General features: G+C 59.9%; 1 protein-coding gene across 4 annotated transcripts; it reads right to left on the reverse strand.

Moving 5' to 3' along the window:
• Positions 1-463: 463 nt before the first annotated feature.
• ADAM11 (ADAM metallopeptidase domain 11) lies at positions 464-20,310 on the reverse strand. Of its 4 annotated transcripts, XM_058704842.1 has the most exons (27): positions 20,093-20,305; positions 19,456-19,631; positions 11,402-11,478; positions 11,131-11,197; positions 10,029-10,114; positions 9,864-9,939; positions 9,397-9,463; positions 9,261-9,328; positions 8,829-8,903; positions 8,677-8,748; positions 8,307-8,473; positions 7,687-7,771; positions 7,476-7,566; positions 7,292-7,343; positions 6,690-6,789; positions 6,522-6,593; positions 6,316-6,408; positions 5,828-5,908; positions 5,257-5,307; positions 5,078-5,141; positions 4,751-4,850; positions 4,406-4,525; positions 4,144-4,312; positions 3,938-4,052; positions 3,760-3,850; positions 3,121-3,138; positions 2,466-2,599 (listed from the first exon to the last, which is right to left on the reverse strand). In XM_058704842.1, exons 1-27 carry the CDS (start codon positions 20,157-20,159, stop codon positions 2,584-2,586), a joined length of 2,316 nt encoding a protein of 771 aa, XP_058560825.1. In that variant the 5' UTR covers positions 20,160-20,305; the 3' UTR covers positions 2,466-2,583. The 4 variants fall into 4 exon arrangements, with proteins under 4 accessions (XP_058560823.1, XP_058560825.1, XP_058560824.1 ...); XM_058704840.1 differs by lacking the exon at positions 4,144-4,312 and having other exon boundaries at positions 464-2,599; positions 20,093-20,310; XM_058704841.1 differs by having other exon boundaries at positions 2,485-3,138.
• Positions 20,311-20,704: the final 394 nt, after the last annotated feature.

A 20,704-nucleotide genomic window follows, 5' to 3' on the forward strand; every position in this document is an offset into this window, starting at 1 on the left:
AGTCCCTCTCTGGCATGGTGGGAGAGTGGCAGGGGTGAGAGACCGCAAACTCTGCAGGCTGAAGAGCAGGTGCCCCAGGACCAGATTAGCGGTTTTATCCACCTTTCTGGAATCTCTTCGGAGGCAAGAGAGGCTTCTCTGACCTTAACCATAAAAGGGAAGCTGGGTCTCCTGCCTTTGGGTAAGAGGCTTCCTATTCACCTCCGCTTCTGCTTTGCCAAAGCCAGAGGAAGGCAGTTATCTTTGCTGGGAGAGCCGAGGAAGCGGAAGGGCTGGCCCTCCACCCAGTCTGCGCCTATTTCCTGGCCGGGAATGGAAAACTACACCCCCTCGCCCGGGTCTCCCAGCGCCTGGTCCTGGGTGCTCACTTCCTCCCCTCAGTGGCCCAGTCATCATGTTCCCTCTGGGGCCAGGGAAGGGTCCCGAGTCACAGTGAGGTCATTTACAGAAAAAGAGACACAGGTTGGTGTGAGCTCCATGGAAGCCCCAGGACATGATCTTTAATTGATGTTCCTGTCCCTGCCTCCCCACCCCGAGCCCCAGATGACATATTTACAGGATGCTGTATGGAGCCAGTTCCAGGCCCAGGCCAGGGCAGCCTCCACTCCTCCCTGGGTGCTGCCGGGGTGGGCCCGGCCCGGGTGGGGCGGGAGGATGCAGACGGCTGGGAGCCAGGTGGACTGGTCGCAGAAGGTCTTGAGTCCTCCACATCCCCACGCCCACTCCCGTGTGTGTGCACACACAGGCATGTCTGCGTGTGTAGAGGTATTCACACTTGTGCAGAGATGTGGATCCAAATGCTTGTGCCAGATGCATCGCCGGCTGTGTGCACACGCGTACCACCAGAGTGTCTTCCGGTACCGGCACGGCAGCAGCGGTGCAAACCCCAGCCCTTCCCCTCCTGCTTGTGGGGCTGGTGGAGCAGGACTGGCCAGAGGGTGCCCCGCCCCCCCTTCTCTTGGGCAGTGCCAGCTGGACCGCAGTATTGAGGACCCCACCGTAGCCACATCCGGCCACCCAAAAGGGTGTCAATGGGTCTCAGTCCCGTTTGCCCTGAGGGGTGGTGCAGATAAACAGGGAGCCACTTCCTCCTCACAGATGCCCCAGAAACAGAGGGACTATAACAGCTCAAAGGCCCTGGGGTGTTCAGAAACCCCTGCTGAGTCTGGGTGGGGTATTCCTGGGGAGAGGGGCTCTGCTCATTTGTGGCTTTCATCCCATAAGGTAGCTTGATCCCCATCTTGCCCTTGCCAGCTGGTTTTTAGCAGTCGAGCCAAGGCTTCACTGTCCCATGGGTCTTGAGGAAGGCCATGCATGGGCAGGACTGAGTTCATGGGAGGGCTGAGGAATCCCGCCCAGCCTCGGCCTATCTCTCAGGCTCGGCTGCAGTGGGAATCGGAGGACGTAATGGGGAGAACAACTGTAAACTTACTACTCAGCCCTGGAATGGGGGTAAGGAGCAGAATGAGTTTGACAGGGCCTTGAGGACTTTTCTAGAAGCTGAGGATCATATAGGAGACCTGCCTTTTCTTACCTCCTCTTGTACATTGCAGGCAAAAGCCCTCACCCTCCAGTCACAGGGCCACCCCTGGCTTTTCCTGCTTGGGAGAATCCTCCCTGGGAAGATGGCCCAGCCTGGGACCTCTAGGCCACAAGGGGGGGTGGGGGGGGGCACCTAAACCCTGAGTCAGCCCCGGAATCACCCTTCTTGAAAGGGGGAAGGTGCCTTTTTAGTTCAGGGACTGTATTTTCTAGACCCCCAAATACATGCGTCCTGGCAGGGACAGCAGGATGGTCACTTTGAAATTGTAGACAATCTGGGACATGTGGTCGTCGCACCCATGACTTAGGCCTTGGGCACAGAACAGGCAGCTTTGGTTTGAATCAGCGCTCATTCTGCTCTCCAAGCTCACAGGGCTGGGCCAAGGGGCAAGCAAGGACGCCCCACCCCTGCATGGCTTGGGGACAGCTATGTTCAATGAGAGGATTCCAGGTGTGATCATCCAGGGAAAGGGCCCCAGGGAAGGGCCAGGCCTCAGTTCCTCTGGTCCCTCCTGGAAATGTCAAAATATCCCAATTTCCCTCGCCCCAGCACCCCCAAAGTTACATTCATCAGTTAAGATTCAGTTAAAAAAAAGTGTAGATGTCAGCCCCCTCCCCCTAAGTCCCAGAGAGCTAAAACCCTGGTCCCAGCTGCCTGGTTTTGAGGAAGGGCCTTCCCAGGCCATGCCCACTGGGGGGAGGGCATCCCTCTAGCCCCCCCTCCCACCTTGAGCTGCGGCAGTCCGTGATGATGGAAGCTACATTCACACAGGGAGAGTTGGTGTACAAGGCCAAAGCCGCATGAGGTGGGGTGAGGGACCATGAGGGAAAGGCCCCAGGCCTGGTCCACCCTGGTGATGTGAAGGGCGAGGCCACACACCCCCCCCCCCCCCCCCCACCCAAACCCCCATGGGACCAGGAGTTGAAGGGCTTGGGCCCGGAAGACATTTGCATGGTGCCTCCCTCCATGGCTGGGCGGGGGCAGCCTCGTGGTTCAGGGCGGAGACGGTGGGCGCCAGGCTCGGAGGGAGGGGGTGGCACTTAGGCCCCTCCGGACCTGGAACGGAGAGGGGGCATCAGGGGAGGATGTGAGGCACGGCCCAGAGGGAGAGCCCCTGAGCCAGGCCCTAGGAGGTCAGTGCTGAGCCCTAGAGGCGGCAAGTCACAGGCTGGCCAGGGAGGGGATCTGGTGGGAAGTTCAGACAGCGGTGACATGGAAGACAAAACAGATGGGACGCAGAGGTAGCTCCTCTCCCCGGGGATGGGGACTACAGGGGACACAGCTCCAGGGCCCACCTGGGCAGGGGTGATGTGGCCATTGGAAGGGCAGGAGTAAATGGACCAAGGCCTGGGAGGGCAGGTGGGCAGGAGGAAGGGGCAAGGGCAGGCTGAGGGCTTTCTTTCCGGAGCGGGGCTCTCCCACCCCTGTAGTGACAGCAGTGACAGCAGGGGTGGGGAATCAGCCCCTGGCTCCCCCATCGACAGAATGTGAGGTGACGAATGAGATGGAGGAGACAGGCACAGCGGGAGGGATGACGTGACCGGCGTCACACTGCCCCCTGCTGGGTCGGGTCGTACCTTCCCCGGCGGATGTTTCTTCAGGAGCCAAGGAGAGGACAGGCAGAGAGGGAAAGAAAAGGAGCCATCTGTGACCTTGCCCTTCTCTCAGAGAGGGCCTTTCTGGCTCCCATGAGACCCCTTGCCCCAGAGATTAGCCAGGGTCCCTAGGACCTGGTCACTAAAGATAGGCCTAGAGAGAGATACCTGGGTTTGAGTCCTGATTCTGCAACTAACGCACCACATGACCCTGGGCCTCAGGTCCCTCCTCTGCACCTTGAAGAGGTGAGACCAGCTCGAGGGCCCCAGACTCAGATGCTCACAGAACACTGAAGGCTAGGTGGGGACTAGGGGCCTAGGGACAGAGGACACAGCCCTGTTTTAGGCAGCCCCTGCTCAGCTCCACTCCATGGCCGTGCTGAGACGTACTGAGGGCCAGTCTTCTTTTGCAAGAGAAGCTAGAAATCAGGATTGTTAATGTAAACCTCTTGGTTTTTTTTAAATGTGAGCAAAACAAGACCCTGTGGCTGGCTCAGACTCTGGCTTATTAGCTAACTTCTCAGAAAGGCCCCCTCAGCTCCAACACTCTGGGGTTCCAATACCCACCCTCCACACACAAAGAACACCTAGTGGTGTGGGGGGCGCATGTGTGTCTCTTACTTAAATCCCCAGCCCGTGCCGCCCAGGACGATGGCTGCAACCAGGACAGCCCCCGCGATGGAGCCGATGATGATGTTGGTACCGCTGGGACCTGGGGAGGAGGGCAGGGCTCGGTTGGCAGGGACAGGCATGGAGAAGGGGAGAGACAGAGCCCCATCCCGGCCAGCTGCAGTCTCACCCTTATATCTCTCCGTCTCCCCCGTGGGTGGAGACGTGGGCAGGGGGTTGTGAATGCTGCAGTCTTTTCCTGTCCAGTCGGGCTGACAGATGCACTTCCCTTCGTTGCTGCAGACCTAGAGGTGGGGTGGGGCCAGCAGACATGAGAGGGGCTCTGTCCCGCCCGTCGCGAGCTCCTCCCACCATCCCCAGCCCCCAGGCACGCACTCCGTGGTGGGAGCAGATCCGGCGTTCCCCGCTGCCGGGGCAAGTGCTGAAGTTGAAGGCAGAGGCAGGCAGGCAGCGATGATCCAGGCACAGCATGTTGGGCCCACAGGCTGTGCCATCCTCCACGTAACTCAGGTCGGAGCCGTCAGCCAGCTGGACGTGGCCACCCCTGGAGGAGCCGGCATGGCCAGCCTCAGCCCTTGTCCCCCACCCCCATCGCGGCTGCAGTCTGCCCCTCCCCAAACCGGGTCCCAGCCCAAACCTGCAGTCCAGCTCCTTGCCCTGGTGGTAGAAGGTGACACTGTTGATGTCCCCCCCTAGATCTCCCAGTCGAGGAGCTCCAGAGATGTTCACACAGAGGAGGAAGCCACAGAGCACGTCCCTGTTGGGGCAGCATGGAGACAGTGAGCCCCAAGTCTGACCTTCAACCCAACTACTAACTACTATTACTTCTGAACTCGAATCTGCCTTCTCCCCACCGCCTAATTTTTCACATATTCTCTGTTGGGACTCATAGGCTCATCCTAGAACCTTCTGTCCCAACTCTGACAAAAACCCTCCCCAGCCCCAGAGCTGGGGAGGCCAACCAGGAGCCTTGGCAACTCACTGTTTATTGCACTGGACCCAGCCTGACCCCTTGCGTCCACAGTTCCCACGCTCTGTCCCCTCCACGTTCAGCTTCTCATAGCAGAAGCGATCAGCAGCCGCTGTAAGGAGATGATGCCAAGCGTCACCCACTCACCCCAGCACCCACCCGGGGACCTCAGGCCTGCATCTCCAACACTCTGGCCTGATCCCCAGTCCAGCTGGGTTCCTGAGATCCTGGAGAGCCACGCACTCGTAAGAGGGTATTTTTAGCGAGAACTTGCCCCTCCTCAGCCTCTTGATTCTGGGTCCTCCAGAGACCCTCTCCCACTCCCAGCCAAAGACTCACCGTGGCCCCAAAGGGCTTGGCACTGCCGGTCCCGGGTTTTGCAGCGACCTCCATAGCAGCGGCCCTAAGGAAAAACAAGAGACAAGGGACTGAGACACGGAGTGGTCAGAATGGATACAAGACAAGAGACTGTACTGAGTCAGAGGCCCTGAGGAGGAGGAGCCCCCACCCCATCATACCTGTTCGTGATCGCAGTAGTAACCATCCAGCTTGTGCAGGTTAGGGGGACACTGTGGAGAGAGGTGCTGGACTGAGAGCCGAGGGATGAAGGGGTGCCAAATGCGCCCCTCGTGGGGCTCATAGTTCAGTGCTCTTTCATGTCAAGGACAAGAGGTCTGGCTCAGAACTCAGGCTACGACGACGCAGACTGGCAAATCCCATAGCCTCTCCCTGTATCCTGTACCTACTTCACAGAGCTGGGAGAACTAAATGGAACTAAGTACGTGGCACGTAATAAGGGCTTAAGAGATGTTAACTAATATTATTACACACTTTGATCCCGAGTACACACCAGGCACCGTGCCAGGCCCTGGGAACCCCAGCCAGACTATACTGAAATAATGACTGAAGAAACGAAACCAGGAGGCATGAAGAACCGGTTTCTCAGTCGAGGAAACTGAGGCTGACCAGCGGTGGCGACACCAGCAGCGGAGGGAAGGGCCTCAGAGACACGTAGCTCCGCGGAGCCAAAGCGATAGAGATAGGGGTTGCCTCGCCCAGGGTCCCTCAGGGCGGTTGGGCCGGACGGACCTGGCTCGAGTCCCCGGTGCAGGTCTCCGCGATGTCGCACTCGTTCACCGCCTCTCGACAGGAGACACCCCGCGGCTCGTACTGGGAAAGGGATCGTGGCTCAGTCCAGAACCGCCGACTCCCCGCCCGCCTTTCTCGAGGCCCCTCACTCATCTCGGCAACTCCTCGCCCGCCCCTCGATCCCTCCCGGCCCACTCAGCACCGCCCCCAGGCCCGCTCACGGTTCCGCCCCTCCCACCACCTCGGGATAGGTGCCTCGCCCCGCTCCTCGTAGCCCCGCCTTTAACAGGACCTTTGGGGGGGGGGGGGGGCGCACGCCCCGCCCCTCTCCCGCTCCATTGGCGCTTTCTTTGCGTCAAGTCCCGCCCCACATTTACTCCGCCTCCGGCGGCTCCTCCTCCCTAAGCACCACCCCTTATCGGGAAGCCCGCAGCCCCCATCCCTCCTAGGTGTGCTTCCGTCCCGCCCTGACAGTAGATGACCCTTACCTTGCAGCGGCGACAGCAGAGCCCGTCGCTGCACATGGCGTCGTGAGTCAGGGTGCATTTCTTGCAGCAATTTCCGCCCGCACGGCTGCACTCCTGAGGGACGCGGGGACAAGGGCAGGGAGGTGGGCAAGTCCTGAACCTCCCCACCCAGACGTTCAATGGCGCGCGCCCCTGTCACCCACCTGGAGCCCTCACTAGTCTCTCACCTGCACCGAGCCACAGTCGCACTCCTCTCCCGCCTCCACGAAGCCGTTTCCACACTCAGGCGGGTCCAGGAGCTGGACGGGGGAGGGGTGTCGGGAGTCTGGCCGGGACCCTGTCCAAACCTCGTTCCCACGTCCCCCCCCCCCCACACCCCCCCCAGGGGCTAGTACCTTGAGAGGCTTGTTGAAGAGACAGCTCCCGCCTCCTTCCTGCAGAAACTGGTTGTATTCGTCGATGCTGCAGCGCGAGAACTTGCGGGGCAGGTAGAATCTGGGCAGGGGTAAGGGACGGAGCCGCTGAGTCCAGGCCCACTCTCTCGCCCCTTCTCAAGATTGGGGATGGGGTGCATAGGGGTAGTAGGTCACCATCTCGAGGAGCCTGAGGATCTGTGTGTCCGGAGACTGCATAATAATCCTCCTGCCACCAAGCAGAAGTGGGCAGGGGACGTTGCTCCTGTCTCCCACCCCCCTCCAAACCTCAGGACTCAGCAGTTGGGAGGTTGGAGCGCTAAGGCGGAAAGGTGCCTCCAAACGAGGCTTTGGCGGCACCCAGTGGCGACAGCGCGCACTACAGCCTAGCAGTTTTTGTGTCCAGCTAGGGAATGTGGGTCTCCTGGTGCAGGGTCCTCAGAAAACTGAAAACTGAGCTTATTGAAATCCTAAGTGGTCCCAATAGATGGGCCTCCCGAGGCCACTGGGTCCAGACTACCACCCACTGGGTCCAGATTCTCCGTCGCCCAAGACCCTCCCCTAGTTTGTCCCTAAGAACTCACCCAGTGTCCTCCATGATGCAGCCCAGCCAGTTGTCCGGGCATTTGCAGTCCCCTGTGGAGTGAGCCAAGTGGATATAAGGGAGGGTGGAGGACTGCCCCCCTCCCATTGACACTCTCTTCACTTCTAGAGCTGCTGGGAGTGGGTCTAGGCTGGTTGTGGGGCCACATGGGTCTTCATTGATACCTGCTGAGCTCCGGTGTTTATTCCACATCATGCCCAGGTTCTGTCCCAGCGTTTGGGCCAGGGTCACTGCCATGGCCCCCATGTTGTCGTACTTGAGGTGAGGAAGATGGAACACAAAGATGTCTACATCCGTCCAAAGGCACAGGGCTCATGCCCTTCACAGTCCCTCTGTCTTCAACCCCCACCCCCAGCCATACCCCACACTGCTTACCTCATTCACACCCCCACCCCTGGATAGCGAGCAGATGCCCCCCACGTAGGCGGCCCCACTACTGGTGCTCTGGAAAGTTCTGCCCCTGGAAGGGAGAGGATTGTCAGGAGAACCCCCTGCCTTGCCTATGGTGCCTTCCCTAGGCTGTGAAGGGGAGGCTGGGGAGCCTCCTACACTAGAGCCCTTCTTTGGGGAGGTGAGCACTGCCTTTCCTGTCAGCCTGTGTGACCTCAGGCAAGCCCCTTCCTCTCTCTGTCTGTCCATAAGTCAAATGAGAGGCTCCTATAAGATCATCTCTAATCATAAGGAGTTTTATCAGATTTTTTTCTTCTTTCGGGCATTGGGTCCTTGAGGAAGGAATGCTGGGACAGTTTGAAAAGAGAAGAGGGGACAAAAGGAAGATGATAGGCAGAGGAAGATCACTGGGGTCAGGGAAAACGGGCATCAGCCTAAGATGTAAGGGACATTGTCCAGCCTGTGACAAGTGGCTGGGGGCTGGTGCAAGGCGAGCCCAGTGCCCGGGCCCTGCAAGGGCACCTGACGCAGAGCAGGTGTTCAGCAACCCCGTGCACTGCAGCAACCATGAGAGGCTGACAGGATGTGGGGGCTGCGGGACTCACGAGAAGAGATGGGTGGCATCACTGGGCTCAGGCAGGCCCTCCCGCCGATAGACCATGAGCCGAGCTAAGGTCTCCAGGAGGTCATCCTGCACCTGGATCTTGTCCCCATCGGCCCATGTTTCCATGGCAACCAGCACGATGCGGGTATTGAGCTGCTCCTTGTACATCTGGGCTCAGAGGGGAGTAGATGAGGGTGGGGCTGGAGGGCAGGAGAGTAGGGGGGGGACAGGGCTGGGGGAGGGCCTCAGTCTGTCTCTCTCTATCCGAGGCTGACAGGGCCCCCACCCCCCAAGCTCACCCGAAGCCTGTGTGTGGCGGGGCATTGGGGCAGGGGCGACAGAGGAGTGGGAAGGGAAGAGAGGCAGCTCACCACATCCGCCAGGTTCACAACGGACTTGGCAAAGTTGCTGGTGAGGACCACCGACTGGCGCATCTGCTCAAACTGGGAGGAAAGAGAGTGGGCGGAGGCCCAGGCTGCTTCGTGCCCCCCTCCCAGAGTTGCCCCCAGGCTGGGGATCTTACCAGCTGGTGGTCGTTGACCACGATCAGCTCCACGTACTTGGTCTCACTGTGCACAGTAGGGTGGCCCCGGCGGACCTGGGGGGTGGGTGGGCACTTGGAATCAGTCCCCTCCATGCCCAGCGTCAGGGCCAAGCCATGGACAGGCTCAAGGGTGCTGAACTCCAGTCAGGGACAATGCCAGTCCCCCACTGGTGGGGATCCCCTCTCTCCCCAGCCTTGGTATGAGGACAGGCAGTCTCAGTTTGTCCATAGTGTGGACAGGTGTAGACACGGGTGTTAGGAGATGGGGTGGGGGCTTCCTCCCGGGCATGGTTCCCTGGCCCCCAGCCACATCAGTCTGAGCCCTCCTTTGCCCCAGTCCTGGATGGGGTGTCCTGCTCTGGACCACAGCCTGAGGTCTCTGCAGCCCGAGGTCTGCGCGGGCCCCCGTACCTGCCTTTTCCTTCTCAGCCTCGGCCGGTTCACAGGAGCAGAATGAGCAGGGGCAGCAAATAGGCAGCCTGGGGGGAGGGGTCAGGTGAGGGGGGCACAGCCGGCCCCCTCCCCAGCCCCGCTTTCCCTCCCTTACCTGGTTCCCTGCATCCGAGGGGGGCTGGGAGGAGAGGGGTCCGGTAAATGAGGTGGGGAAGGGGTCCCTGCAATGAGGGGGAATTAGTTCTTGGGGGGCTGACCAGGTCTGCTCTGAGTCCAGATGGGGAGGGACAGCTCCAGCCCTTCCCCCCACCCCACCCCAGGGTGACCCAGAACTGGCCAGAGCTCCCATGTCGGATCTGATCTCCCAGATGCTCAGATTCCGGGGTCAAGACCTGGGGTCGCCCTGAGAGATAGGGGCAAAGGACACTGGAGCCCAAAGGGAGGTTACTTGAGGGACAGAGGGGACATTGGAGCTGAGGGCACAGGGGGATGGAACCAGAGCTGGGGTGACTGAGGAGGGCAGGAAGGCTGAGGTTACCAAGGGAGGAGGCAGCGACAGCCATTGGGACAAGCCATCGGGATGTGCGTAGGAGGGCTGTCAGAGGACTGTGAGGGGCTCACCTGGGGGGGTTCCTGAGGCCTGGCCATCTCGCGGGGCTCCACGATGTAGGTGAAGTTCCCGTCTGAGAAGACCCCACTGCGGAGAGAGAGGTGCAGCTCCCCACTATGCATCCCCAGGCCGGCGCTGGAGGCTCTTCCCGCCGCCCAGCCCCTCCCCATACTCACTGCAGGCCCTGGCAGGTGGAGAGGGCGGCAAAGGAGTGGGGGTTCCCGCGGAGCTTCCCCTGGTAGTAGCAGTGGTCTCCGGCCCCCTGGAGGAGCAGGAGGTGAGCAGACATGCCCCCTGCCCTGGCAGGAGAGGTCAGGGCCACCAAAGCTGCTCGGTGTGCAGGTGGCTGCGCTTCCTGGGGGTCCTGCTTCCCCTCCGGGCGTGCTCCTAATTGGCTGTTTCGCCTGGACAAGTTCCTAGCCCTCTCCTTTCCCAGTTCCTAGCCTCCTTCACCTCACCTACAAGATGAGGAAGCTGGACTACATCAGTGGCTCTCAACCATCTGGTGCACGGTTCACAGATTCCTCCAAGAAGAGCTAGTGCTCGTGTGCCAGGCACTGTTCGGAGCGCTTCCCACAGATGAGCTCGCTTAATCAGATGAAAGCTGTGGACCCCCCCACCCCGCCCCCCAGCGCACACACATGCAACTGCGCACACAGTGCGTTCACGGACACCACTGCCTCCGTGGACCCCCTCTGGACACGGTCTGTGGCTGAGGAACCGTGAGCAGCCTGTGTCCACTTGGCCGGGGCTCTCGGGTCAGAGGGGCCAGCACCCCCTCCCTGCTCCTGCAGAATTACTTGTGCTCCAGTTACTGAACTGGCTGGTTGAGGGGTGCGGGGGTGGGGGTGGGGAGGAAGGAGGCTATTTATAGACACTCATTCATCTTTGCTCAGGCCCCTGGGCTTCCGGGGCTGGGACCCTGGTGTCCCAGGCAGCCAGGAATTCCCAAGGCCTTGGTGCTGAGCAAGAAGGGCATTTCCCCAACTGTCCCCTCCTAGAAGAGTCTGGGGGGCATGGAGCAGGAAGGGTCCCTGAAAGCCTTGATGTCAGGTAGAGAGGCTGGCTGGGAGTCAGACCTTGGGAGCTGGGTGAAGGGAGTTCGGGCTCCACACCATTCGCCATGGTGACTCAGACTCTGGGAGCCTCCGTGGTGGGACAGATGGAGGACCCCAAAGGGGCTGGGCCCACCCGAGTATAGGTGTACCTCGGATCCCATCTCCAGGGACCACCCGTCTCTTCGTCCCACCTCCCTTGTCCCCTTCCCAAGGCACTCACGGTGCTGTGCTGGGTTGTCCCCTCCCGGCTAAAATGGCGCTCCACATACTGTGAGGAGAGGAGGTGACTGGAACAGACAGAAGGGGCGGGAGAAAGGAGGGGGATCACCGCTGGCGTTGGGTCAGGCTTGGGTCCTGCCCCAGCTCAGATTCAGGCCGCAGGACCCGGCCCTGCCCCCATCCCCCCCCCCCCCCCCACCCAAGCCGCATCTAGGCTGTGCTTTTGCCCACCCGCCTGCTGCCCTTTCTCCCAGGCTCCCGTCCACACTCACTGGTTCAGCTCCAGGTCCAGAGTGAAGTTTGAGTTGAAGGCTGGGATGACGAAACTCACCTGGGCCAGGTGGACAGGCTGGGGGTGGGGAGAGGGCAGAGGGGAGTCAACCTGAGGAATCCCAGAATAGGGAGTAGCACTGGGGAGGAAGGGATGGCCCAGCCCAGCAGCTGACGGGACCATTGATTTGGGTGGGAGATGCTTTGTACAAGCTCATCTTCCTCCAAGACCCTGTTCCTTTCCTGGGAGCAGGGACAGGAGAACGCACCCCTGGGTACAGCCCAACCCACCCTCTGGGCCCGGGGTACTGTGAGCAGCACGGGGGGCAGGGGTCAGCCCATCCACCTGGTGTAGGTGCCTCCTGGGGCCAGTCTACCCAAGCAGCGGGGATGGAAGGGAGCTCAGCCCGCCCACTGCTTCACACCACCCTCCCCCCGTTGGCAGCCCCCCCCCTCACGTGGACTAAAGGGAAGCCCCCAGAAGTACCATGGGAAAGGGGCAAGCCGGAGATGGGGTGCAGTGTGATCCTTGGGCCCTGTAAAGCAGGCCCCTCCCTTCCTGTATCCTGGCCCCAGCCTCAATTTACAGAGGAGGCCTCGGACTCTGCAGACAGGGTGGCGTGGGTGAGAATTGGAAGCTGGGGTGATGGGAAGATGCCATCCTGTCAGGAGGGAAGAACTTGGCTCCTCTACCCCCAAGTCCATTGCCCTCTGCCTTGCCCAAAGCAGCTCATCTTTAATATTTCAATCCCGTGGTTAATTTTTAAACACGGAAGTTTTCCTGATAAATTTTTCAGAGGGGCCTTTGCAGTGGGAGGCTCCAGGTTGTCATGGCAACATACCAGGCCTGAGCAAGATGGCTGCCCTTCCAGGTCTGGGCGCCCAGCTCCTGTGGGGAGTGGGGACTCCAGGCCTGAAGCTAGTGTGCCTGGAGGAACAGTGACCTCAAGAGAAGAGGGGGCACGAGAGTCTGGACTCAGGGGATGAGGGGGGGTGAAGGCGCAGAGCCTAGGTAGACAGCCCTCTGAGCACCAAGGACACTGACTTGCCCCATTCCAGGCCGACTGGAGCTCCAAGCTCCATCCCAAGCCCTTAGAGCGTCGATCAGAATTGAAATAGAAGTCAAGGACAAGGAGTCACTGTTTTCCGCTTCCTGCCCTAGCCTGGCCCAGCCCATCTCTGCTTCCTCCGTGCCCCTGGGCCTCTACCCTTCCCACCCACCCCCTCGGCCCTCCTTCTCCCTTCCTGGGCTAGGTCTATCTCTGCCTTTCCCACCTGTCCCTGCCTAGACTACCTCTGCCCTTCCCTGCCCTTAAGCCTGTACCTCCTTGTTCTTTCTGCCCCTGACAGAAAGCCCCTGTTGGCCACCCAGAGGTGCAGCCTGTTCAGGCTCCTTGCCCTGAGTTTACTCTCTCAGGCTGTGCAGCTTCAGGGATAATCCAGCAGCCTCTCTGAGCCTCAGATCTCCCCAATGAAAATGGTAAGATGAGCCCAGATGCAAGCTGTGAGGTTGGCTTTGGGTGGTGGAGGTCGTCCTGGGCCTGGAGAATTCTGGCAGGGTCGGCCCTGGTGCTAGCAGGATCTCCCCCATGCAGGAAGTCAGCAAGCTAACCATCTGGCCTCCCCCATCTCTGTGCAAACCAAGCTGACCCCCACTCTGGGGAAAGCCCAGACTGTTGGAAGAGCAGACACTAGGTCCCTTTTGTCCCCACCATTTCCTGCAGCCTCTTCTTTCCCCACCCGGTAAGGCCCAACCTGGGCTGGACTGCCCCTGCCCCAGCAGGGCACAGGGCACAGGGGCCAATGACAGCCAGAGCAGCTCTTGGGGCTGTGGGCTGGGCCCAGGAAGGGCTGGGGGAGACATCAAGGGTGGTAGAGGAAGAGGAGGGAAACCAGATAGCTGCGCAGGGGGTTCATGGGGACACTCCCTGTCTTCAGGAAGAGAAAGAACAGGCAAACCCACCTCGGTCCCCAGGACCCCTGTTCTCCAGTCACCTGGGGTGGGGGATGCTGTTGGCACCAGAGTCCTAACACCCCCTCTCCCCCAGCCAAGCTTTAGGCCCGAGTTCTATCAAAGCCAAACTGCTCCTTGCATGGTCTGCCTCCTGCCCCTGACCTGCCCCCGACCTCGCGCATCATCCCTCAGTCCCTCCTTCGGGAGCCCCTTCTGTCCCCCTCCACCCACCCCCACCTACCCGCCCTCCTCTGTGCCCAGCTCAGCGCTGCTGGTGACTGGCCGGCTGGGCCTCGACCCCGTGCCCTGCTCTTGCCTCCGGTTCTCACGTGCCCTGGCTCATTTGATCTCAACTCGCCCGGGTCGTCTGGTGCTCATTTTACAAATGGCAGGCCAAGGCTCAGGGAGAGACACTTGGAGGTGACTGGCCCAGGGCCATGCTGGGGAGGTGCGGGGTCAGATCTCACCCTGGGGCTGCAGTTCATGTCTGCCATGGCAGCTGGGGCCACCTGGTTTCAGTGACTGTGCCCTCCCTAAAGCTCCCTTGTCACCAGCCCGTTCACCCCCCTAGGCATTGTCTTATGCTCCGTGTCAGGCTCACCTAGATGTGGGGTGCAGAAAGAAGGAGGCAAAAATCCCCCTGAAGTCCCAGAATCACAAATACAGATGCCAGGCCCCCATCTTAGACCTACAGAATCACTGGCTCGGGAAGGGGGAGACTGAGGATCTGGAGGATTCTCGGATGCTCCAGAAAATTCGAGTGTCCAAGCACTGCCCCTCAGACTGTCACCCCAAATATCTCCTCCCAAACTTCCATCTCCTCCCATGACTTTCTCCTCCTCACTATGTCTACAAAGCCAGCACTGCCCAACCCACAGAGGGCTGTGGCCCCCACTACTCCTGGACCTTTAAGCACACAGTTCTGGACGTCTGTTTCTCTGATCACTGATTCAACTTCTTGCACGGTGACTTTTAGTCCCCAGAAGCACAGGCTGTGCCTACCTTTTTCCCTGCCCAGTGGGCTCAACAGTCACGTTGAATGGAAAGGCATCCGAAGGCCTGAGCCTCAGTTTCTCCATTGGTAAAATGAGTTTGTCATGGAGATCAGATGGAAGCCCTTTTTAATATGTTATTATCACAACGATTAGTAATAATAATGATAATAATTGAAGAATGGAGTGTACATGTTCCAGCTAAACAGGGCTTTGAGGACTAGATGAACCACATGGGCTGGGTGGTGGCAGATGGCAAGGAGCCAGAGAGGCAGGGAGAAATCCCCTCCCCACAATAGTACCCCCCCCCCCCCCCGCGATGTGCTGAGTCTCTATTGATCCACAGAACAGCGGGAATCCCAGACCGTGAGAACGGTTGAACATTTTCTGATAATGGGATTTGACCTAAATTTTTGATGACAGTCACTTCCTTAGAGGGTCATTAGTCCCTCTGGGGACAGACTCTGGGCAACTGGGTCCCTGTAGGCAGCCAGGAGGGGTAATCAGGCAAGGCCAAGCCCACAGGCCAGTCTGGCCGGGGAGAACTCAAGACTCCTGCCACATTGTCCCCACCCTCCACCAGCACCACCTGGAGCCTGACAGGTAACCCCCAAATGCCCTGGCTTCTGTCTCAGACACCAGCCTTCAAGCTGGTGCCAGCTGCCCAGCACCCTGCCCCTGACACGCAGGAGCGAGGGCAGGCCTTACAGATGTTAAACACCTGCTCTCGCCAAATCCCAGGCAGGACATCTGACAAACATCACCTCCTTGAATCCTCCACGCAGCCTGGCAAAGCAGAGACGACTATTAGCCTCATCTTATGGATGAGGAGGGTGGGATTCAGAAGGCAGCAGTGGCTGACCCCGGTCACTCAGTCAAAAGCAGTGGAGCCAGGAGCCACCAAGGCTGTCCTCCCCAGAGCCTTTCAGACCCAAGCTTAACCTCCTGCGTGAATGATCTCTCTTCGCAGCCCTCACCCTTCCAGAGCAAGCTGGGCTCAGCTCAAGTCCCAGAGGCAGCTTCCGGCCACCAGCCCCCTCCCAGGAACCGTCTCCTGCCTCCAATCCCAGGACAGAGCTGTGACCTTGGCTGCGTGGCCATAACCCCAGTGGGGTACTAGGGCTCCAGGCACAGACCCGGTGGCTCCCTGCAATGACTGCCATCTAGCAAGGGCAGGGGACTGAGCCTTGCTGAATTGACCCCCTCCAGCAAGAAAACACAAACACTGAAACACACACCCTCAGCAGAGGGCTTCCGGGGTAGCATTTCCAGTAAATGCTGGTCTGGACAGCTTTCACAGGAGCTCAGCCCAGTGACTAGGATCCCCCCTCCTCCAGCTGGCTCTGATAAGTCTATCTCCTAGGCCTGGAGGCTGGAACTTCTCCACCCCCATCCTGTTTGCTTCCCCCACATCCTGCCCTTTTCTTGGTTCTGAAGGAGTCTGGGTTTCCCCAGGGGGCAGGCATGACCCACACAGCAGCTCTGTGTGGTTTAGAAGAAGAGTCCCTTTGGAACACATGTAGCCTCATGAGCCCACAGATTTCATTCAGTCTACTTGTTGGGGCACCCTTGTGCAGTGAACAACCAGCCCAACTGTACACGGTGGCCCTGCTTATTCTTTTGCCTCATCCTTCAGCTTCAGGCTCCCTGTGACCACAGGTTTCTGCACTTCCAGAAGCTCCCCCACCTCTCTGGGCCTCAGGCCCAGCTTTCTTCCAAACTGGACAGAAGTGAGGTGTTGAGATCAGTGGCAAAGAGGGCAAAGGGACCCCTGTGGCCCTCTTCACTATACCCCTGAGAGAGAGGCAGGCCGGCCCAAGTGTATCAATCTTGACTCTGCTACTTAAGTGCTGTGTGACTTGGGCTTGTTATTTCACCTCTCTGTGCCTGTCTCCCCCCACCTGTAAAATGGGAAGAGCGACAGCCCCATCTCCTAGGGCAGTGATGAGCATTACATAAAATCAATATATGTAAAGGCATAACAGTGTCTGCCCCAGTAAGGGCCCAGCAATTGTAATTTCTCTAGCTTCTAAATTCCTTCCTGGCTACCTTCTCTCTCCCCCACAATCCCCCACAAAACCAGGAGCCCTCAGCACACAAAACCCTTTCCTATCGCCACCTTCTGGAGGTGAGTGATGCTGAGATTGATGTTATCATAAATCATCCCGGTTTTAGGGCTCAGGAAGCTCGGCCTCAGACAGGTGATATGACCGGCCCGAGGCCAGAGCAGGTGAGCACACAAAGCCCCATCATCCTCACCCCGCTGGCCAGCGTGTGCCCCCAGACTCGCCACATGACCTGCAGCAAATAGAGATCTTGCTGCTGGCTCAACACCTTGCTCAGCCTGAGTTTCCAAACCAACGCAATAATTTCGGACTCAGCCCAGCAGCGCCAGGGTGTGGCACTTCCTGCTGGGACATGGGCTCAGTACTACACGGGCTCCATCATCAGCCCCGTACGTGCTGAGGCCAGAAGTGCTTCAGGGAGAAATGTCAGGTGGGAGGTAGAGGGCTGCAAAGTGTCCTTCCCGTCAGGGGGAAATATTTTGGACACGTGGGATTGCCCCTGTGCTGAACTTGAGAGTCCTTGTGGCGGGAAGTACCGGGTCTGGGAGAGAATTACTCCACTGCTTAGAGATCTGGTTGATTTTGAGGGGCGCCTGGGTGGCTCAGTCGGTTAAGTGTCCAACTCTTTTTTTTTTTTTTTTTTAACTTTTTAAATGTTTATTTATTTTTGAAGGAGACAGACAGAGCATGAGCGGGGAAGGGGCAGAGAGAGAGGGAGACACAGAATCCAAAGCGGGCTCCAGGCTCTGGGCCGTCAGCACAGAGCCCGACGTGGGGCTCGAACCCACGAGCTGTGACATCATGACCTGAGCTGAAGTCGGACGCCCAACCGACTGAGCCACCCAGGCGCCCCAAGTGTCCAACTCTTAATTTTAGCTCAGGTCATGACCCCAGCATCATGGGATCAAGTCCTGCATCATGCTCTGTGCTGAACACGGAGCCTGCTTGGGATTCTTTCCCTCTCCATCTCTCTCTGCCCATTCTCCGCTTGTGCTACCTTGCTCTCTCTCTCTCTCTCTCTCTCTCTCTCTCTCTCTCTTTCAAAATAAATAAATAAACATAAAAAAAAAAAAAAAAGATCTGGGGTACCCGGGTGGCTCAGTCTGTTGGGCATCCGACTTCGGCTCAGGTCATGATCTCACAGCTTGTGAGTTCGAGCCCCGCATCGGGCTCTGTGCTGATGGCTCAGAGCCTGGAGCCCGCTTCGGATTCTGTGTCTCCCTCTCTCTCTGCCCCTCCCCCGCTCGTGCTCTGTCTCTCTCTCTCTCTCTCAAAAATAAACAAACATTAAAAGAATTAAAAAAAAAAGATCTGATTGACTTTGAGCAAGTTACTCAACTTCTCTGAGCCTCACTTTGCTCATCTGTAAAATGGGCAGGCAAAAGTTACCTGCCTTATAAGAGTTGTGAGAATTCCACCCCAGGAGAGACTGAGGTACAGATAAGGCAGGGCTATGACTACATCCCCTGGGGAGGCTGCAGGGAGGTCCCTGGGAAGGCTCAATGCTAGAGAGACCCCCACTGGAGGTGACCACTGCCCCATAGATCCACAGAACCCTCCACTCCTAACCTCACCCCCTCAGACACCCTGTTGGGCATATTCACACTTGGTCACTCACACACATATCACAAATGCACACATGCCACCCACTCAGCCAGCAGAACGACACCCAAAGAGACCCCCCTGTCACCTGCATACCCAGTAGTCAGGCTGAGCAGTCAACTTCTAGCCAACACAGGCTTGGGTGCACAGTTCTCAGATGGGGGTGACATCAAGGATGAAAGCTGGACCAGGGACAAAACCCAGCCAGGATACCCCATCCCTGGCCTTGGAACCATCCCTGCGGCCCACCCCCAGGGAGCCTGGGCAGACACTGAAGGCAGCCTCCAACTCCTTCTCTTTCACCCCTGCTCCACCCCCAATCCACCCCACCCCCACCCAAGCCTGCCTGCTCAGGACCATTAACCACACTCTTCCTCACTGCCTTGAGTGATGGTCCATCTATTATGCATGCTGCCTTCCTGCTCTATTCCATTTCCCGAGTATCCCCCCACCCCCCCACAAACCCCTCCACCTCCCCTAAGGGCTTTTAACCAAGTACATTAGGCAGGGCCAGATGCCAGTCTGACAGATGTCTGTAATGCTAGCCTCCGTTTCCCTCCTTCCTCCCTCTGCCCAGCCCAGTTTACCTCCCACCACTCCCAGCTGCCAAACTTCCCAGACTGCGGTTGTACCCCTCCTCCGAATCTCTCCTCTACACCTCCTGATTCCGCCAGGCCTTTGCCATCCTGCCCTCCGCCGCCCCCAGTTGGCCTGGCTAACTTTCCGCTTCCAGCTCCTGGAGAGCCAAGCCGTGCTGAATGAATATTCCATCTGGGTAATTATTATTCACATGATATTAATTAATTATTAATTGCAATTAATCTCCTTCATTCCTAACTTTCCTCTGGGAGGCAGGAGGGGCCTGGCAGCTGAAAGGGACAGAGGGCGGGTGGAGCTGGCATTTGTGGGTGAGCTTGGGACCTCCAAGCCTTTTCCTAAGGCCCCACCCTCGGGCGAGGACAGGAAGGAGAATGACAAGCCTATCAGTGCACAGAGGGGAAACTGAGGCAGGATCAAGCACTCAGCTGTTCCAAGAAAGCCCACTGAGGGTGGCTGTGATGAGAAACAGGAGCCCTAATCCTTGATGGAGCTCTTAGCTGCTTCTCCCTGCCCCCTACTGCCTTGCCCAAGCCCAATTTGGTGTAGAACCACTTGCTTTGGCAGGAGAGGAGTGGGGGCTGGTGGAACCCTGACCCAAGGCTGGACTGTACCCTGGGCATTCCAGGGTCCACGGAGGACAGGGGATCCCCATGATGATTGGAGGGGGCCTGGAGTGAGGCAGGTGGGTGCTCCCCACTAGTGGGCTCCAGCACCCATTATACAGAAGGAGAAGCTGCAGGAGCCGGCTTCTTGGGGAGGCGCCCAAACCCTGGCTGCCTGGTGGCCTTCCTTGGGTTCCAGGCCTGCTCCAGACCCCTGGCCTCACACCCAGGGCCACTCACCGGGCCCCCTGGTGGCTCCTGGCGGACCCTGGTGTCCAACTGCTGCTTTCGGACCTCTCCTCCGGAGCTCTCCCCCACCAGACGACTGGGCTCTGTGACCTCAGGGGCTTCCGGACTCCCCAACTGGGGTGAGACCCGCCAGTGCAGAGCTCCGACAGGACCCCGGGTCCCAAGACCTGAGGAGACAAGGCCATAGCTGCAGGAGGATGCCCACTGAGGGGCAGGAGACTTGGGATTGGGGTGAGCACACTTCATCCCCCACTCTGGTGTGCCCCTTGGAGCTGGGCGGATCTGGTCCCCTGCAGAGGAAGAGCCCGATGGGGAGGGGGCCAGGAGCTTTCCTCCCGCCCGCCTGTCACGACTGCCCCCCCCCTCACCCGCAGAGACCTGCAGAGTCCGCTGGCCGGCGGCAGGGGGCTGGCCGCGGTGGGGCGGGCCAGATGGGGACAGGTGGGTGCACGCGCCCTCCGTCCCCCCCTCCCGTCCCCCCCGCTCTTCCCCCCCCCCCCCCCCCCCCCCCGCTATCGGACAGGCTGTCACCCCGAGCACTGCAGGAAAATGTGGCTGCAGCAGAAAGCGCCGCAAAACCCGGGGCGGGGGCAGGGAGGGCGCGGGGGCCGGGGCCGGGGGCACTCACCGGGCGGGGGGAGCAGCGGCAGCAGCAGCAGCAGCGCCGCGAACGCCCAGCGCCGCAGCCGCCTCATGGCTCGCTCATAATCCTCCGGCTCCGGGGGCTGCGGCTGCGAGCGGCGCGGCGAGGGCGGGAGGAGGCGCGGGCGGGAGGCGCGGCTGCGGGAGCCGCGGGCGGGGGGGCCGGCCGGGCGGGGGGCGAGGCTGGCGGCGGCGGCGGCGGCGGCGGCGGCGGCGGCGGCTGCGGGGCGGGCGCCCGGCTCAGCTCGCTCCGGCCGCGGCCATCCCGGCTGGGCGGCGGGCCGGGTTAAGAGCCGAGCGGCGAGCACGTGAGCCCAGGGCCCGCCCCCGCCCCCCCCCTCACCCCAGCCGGCCAGGGCCGGGGCCGCCGCGACGGGAGGACAAAAGAGGCGCCGCCCGGAGACCGGCCCTCCCGCGGCTCCTCGGGGCCCTCGGCAGGTGCACGGCGGGGCGCGCCCGTCCCGAATCTCGCGGCCCCTGCCTTGGCCATCCCTCGCTCCGCGGACCTCTGGGTTTGTAGGGGGGAAGGAGGGAAACAGAGGGACGCCGGGCTCTGACCCCGAGGCGGCCAGTCTGGGGGACCGCACGGTCGGGGGTC

Source organism: Neofelis nebulosa, chromosome 16 (assembly GCF_028018385.1).
Source record: "Neofelis nebulosa isolate mNeoNeb1 chromosome 16, mNeoNeb1.pri, whole genome shotgun sequence".
Lineage (NCBI taxonomy): Eukaryota > Metazoa > Chordata > Mammalia > Carnivora > Felidae > Neofelis > Neofelis nebulosa.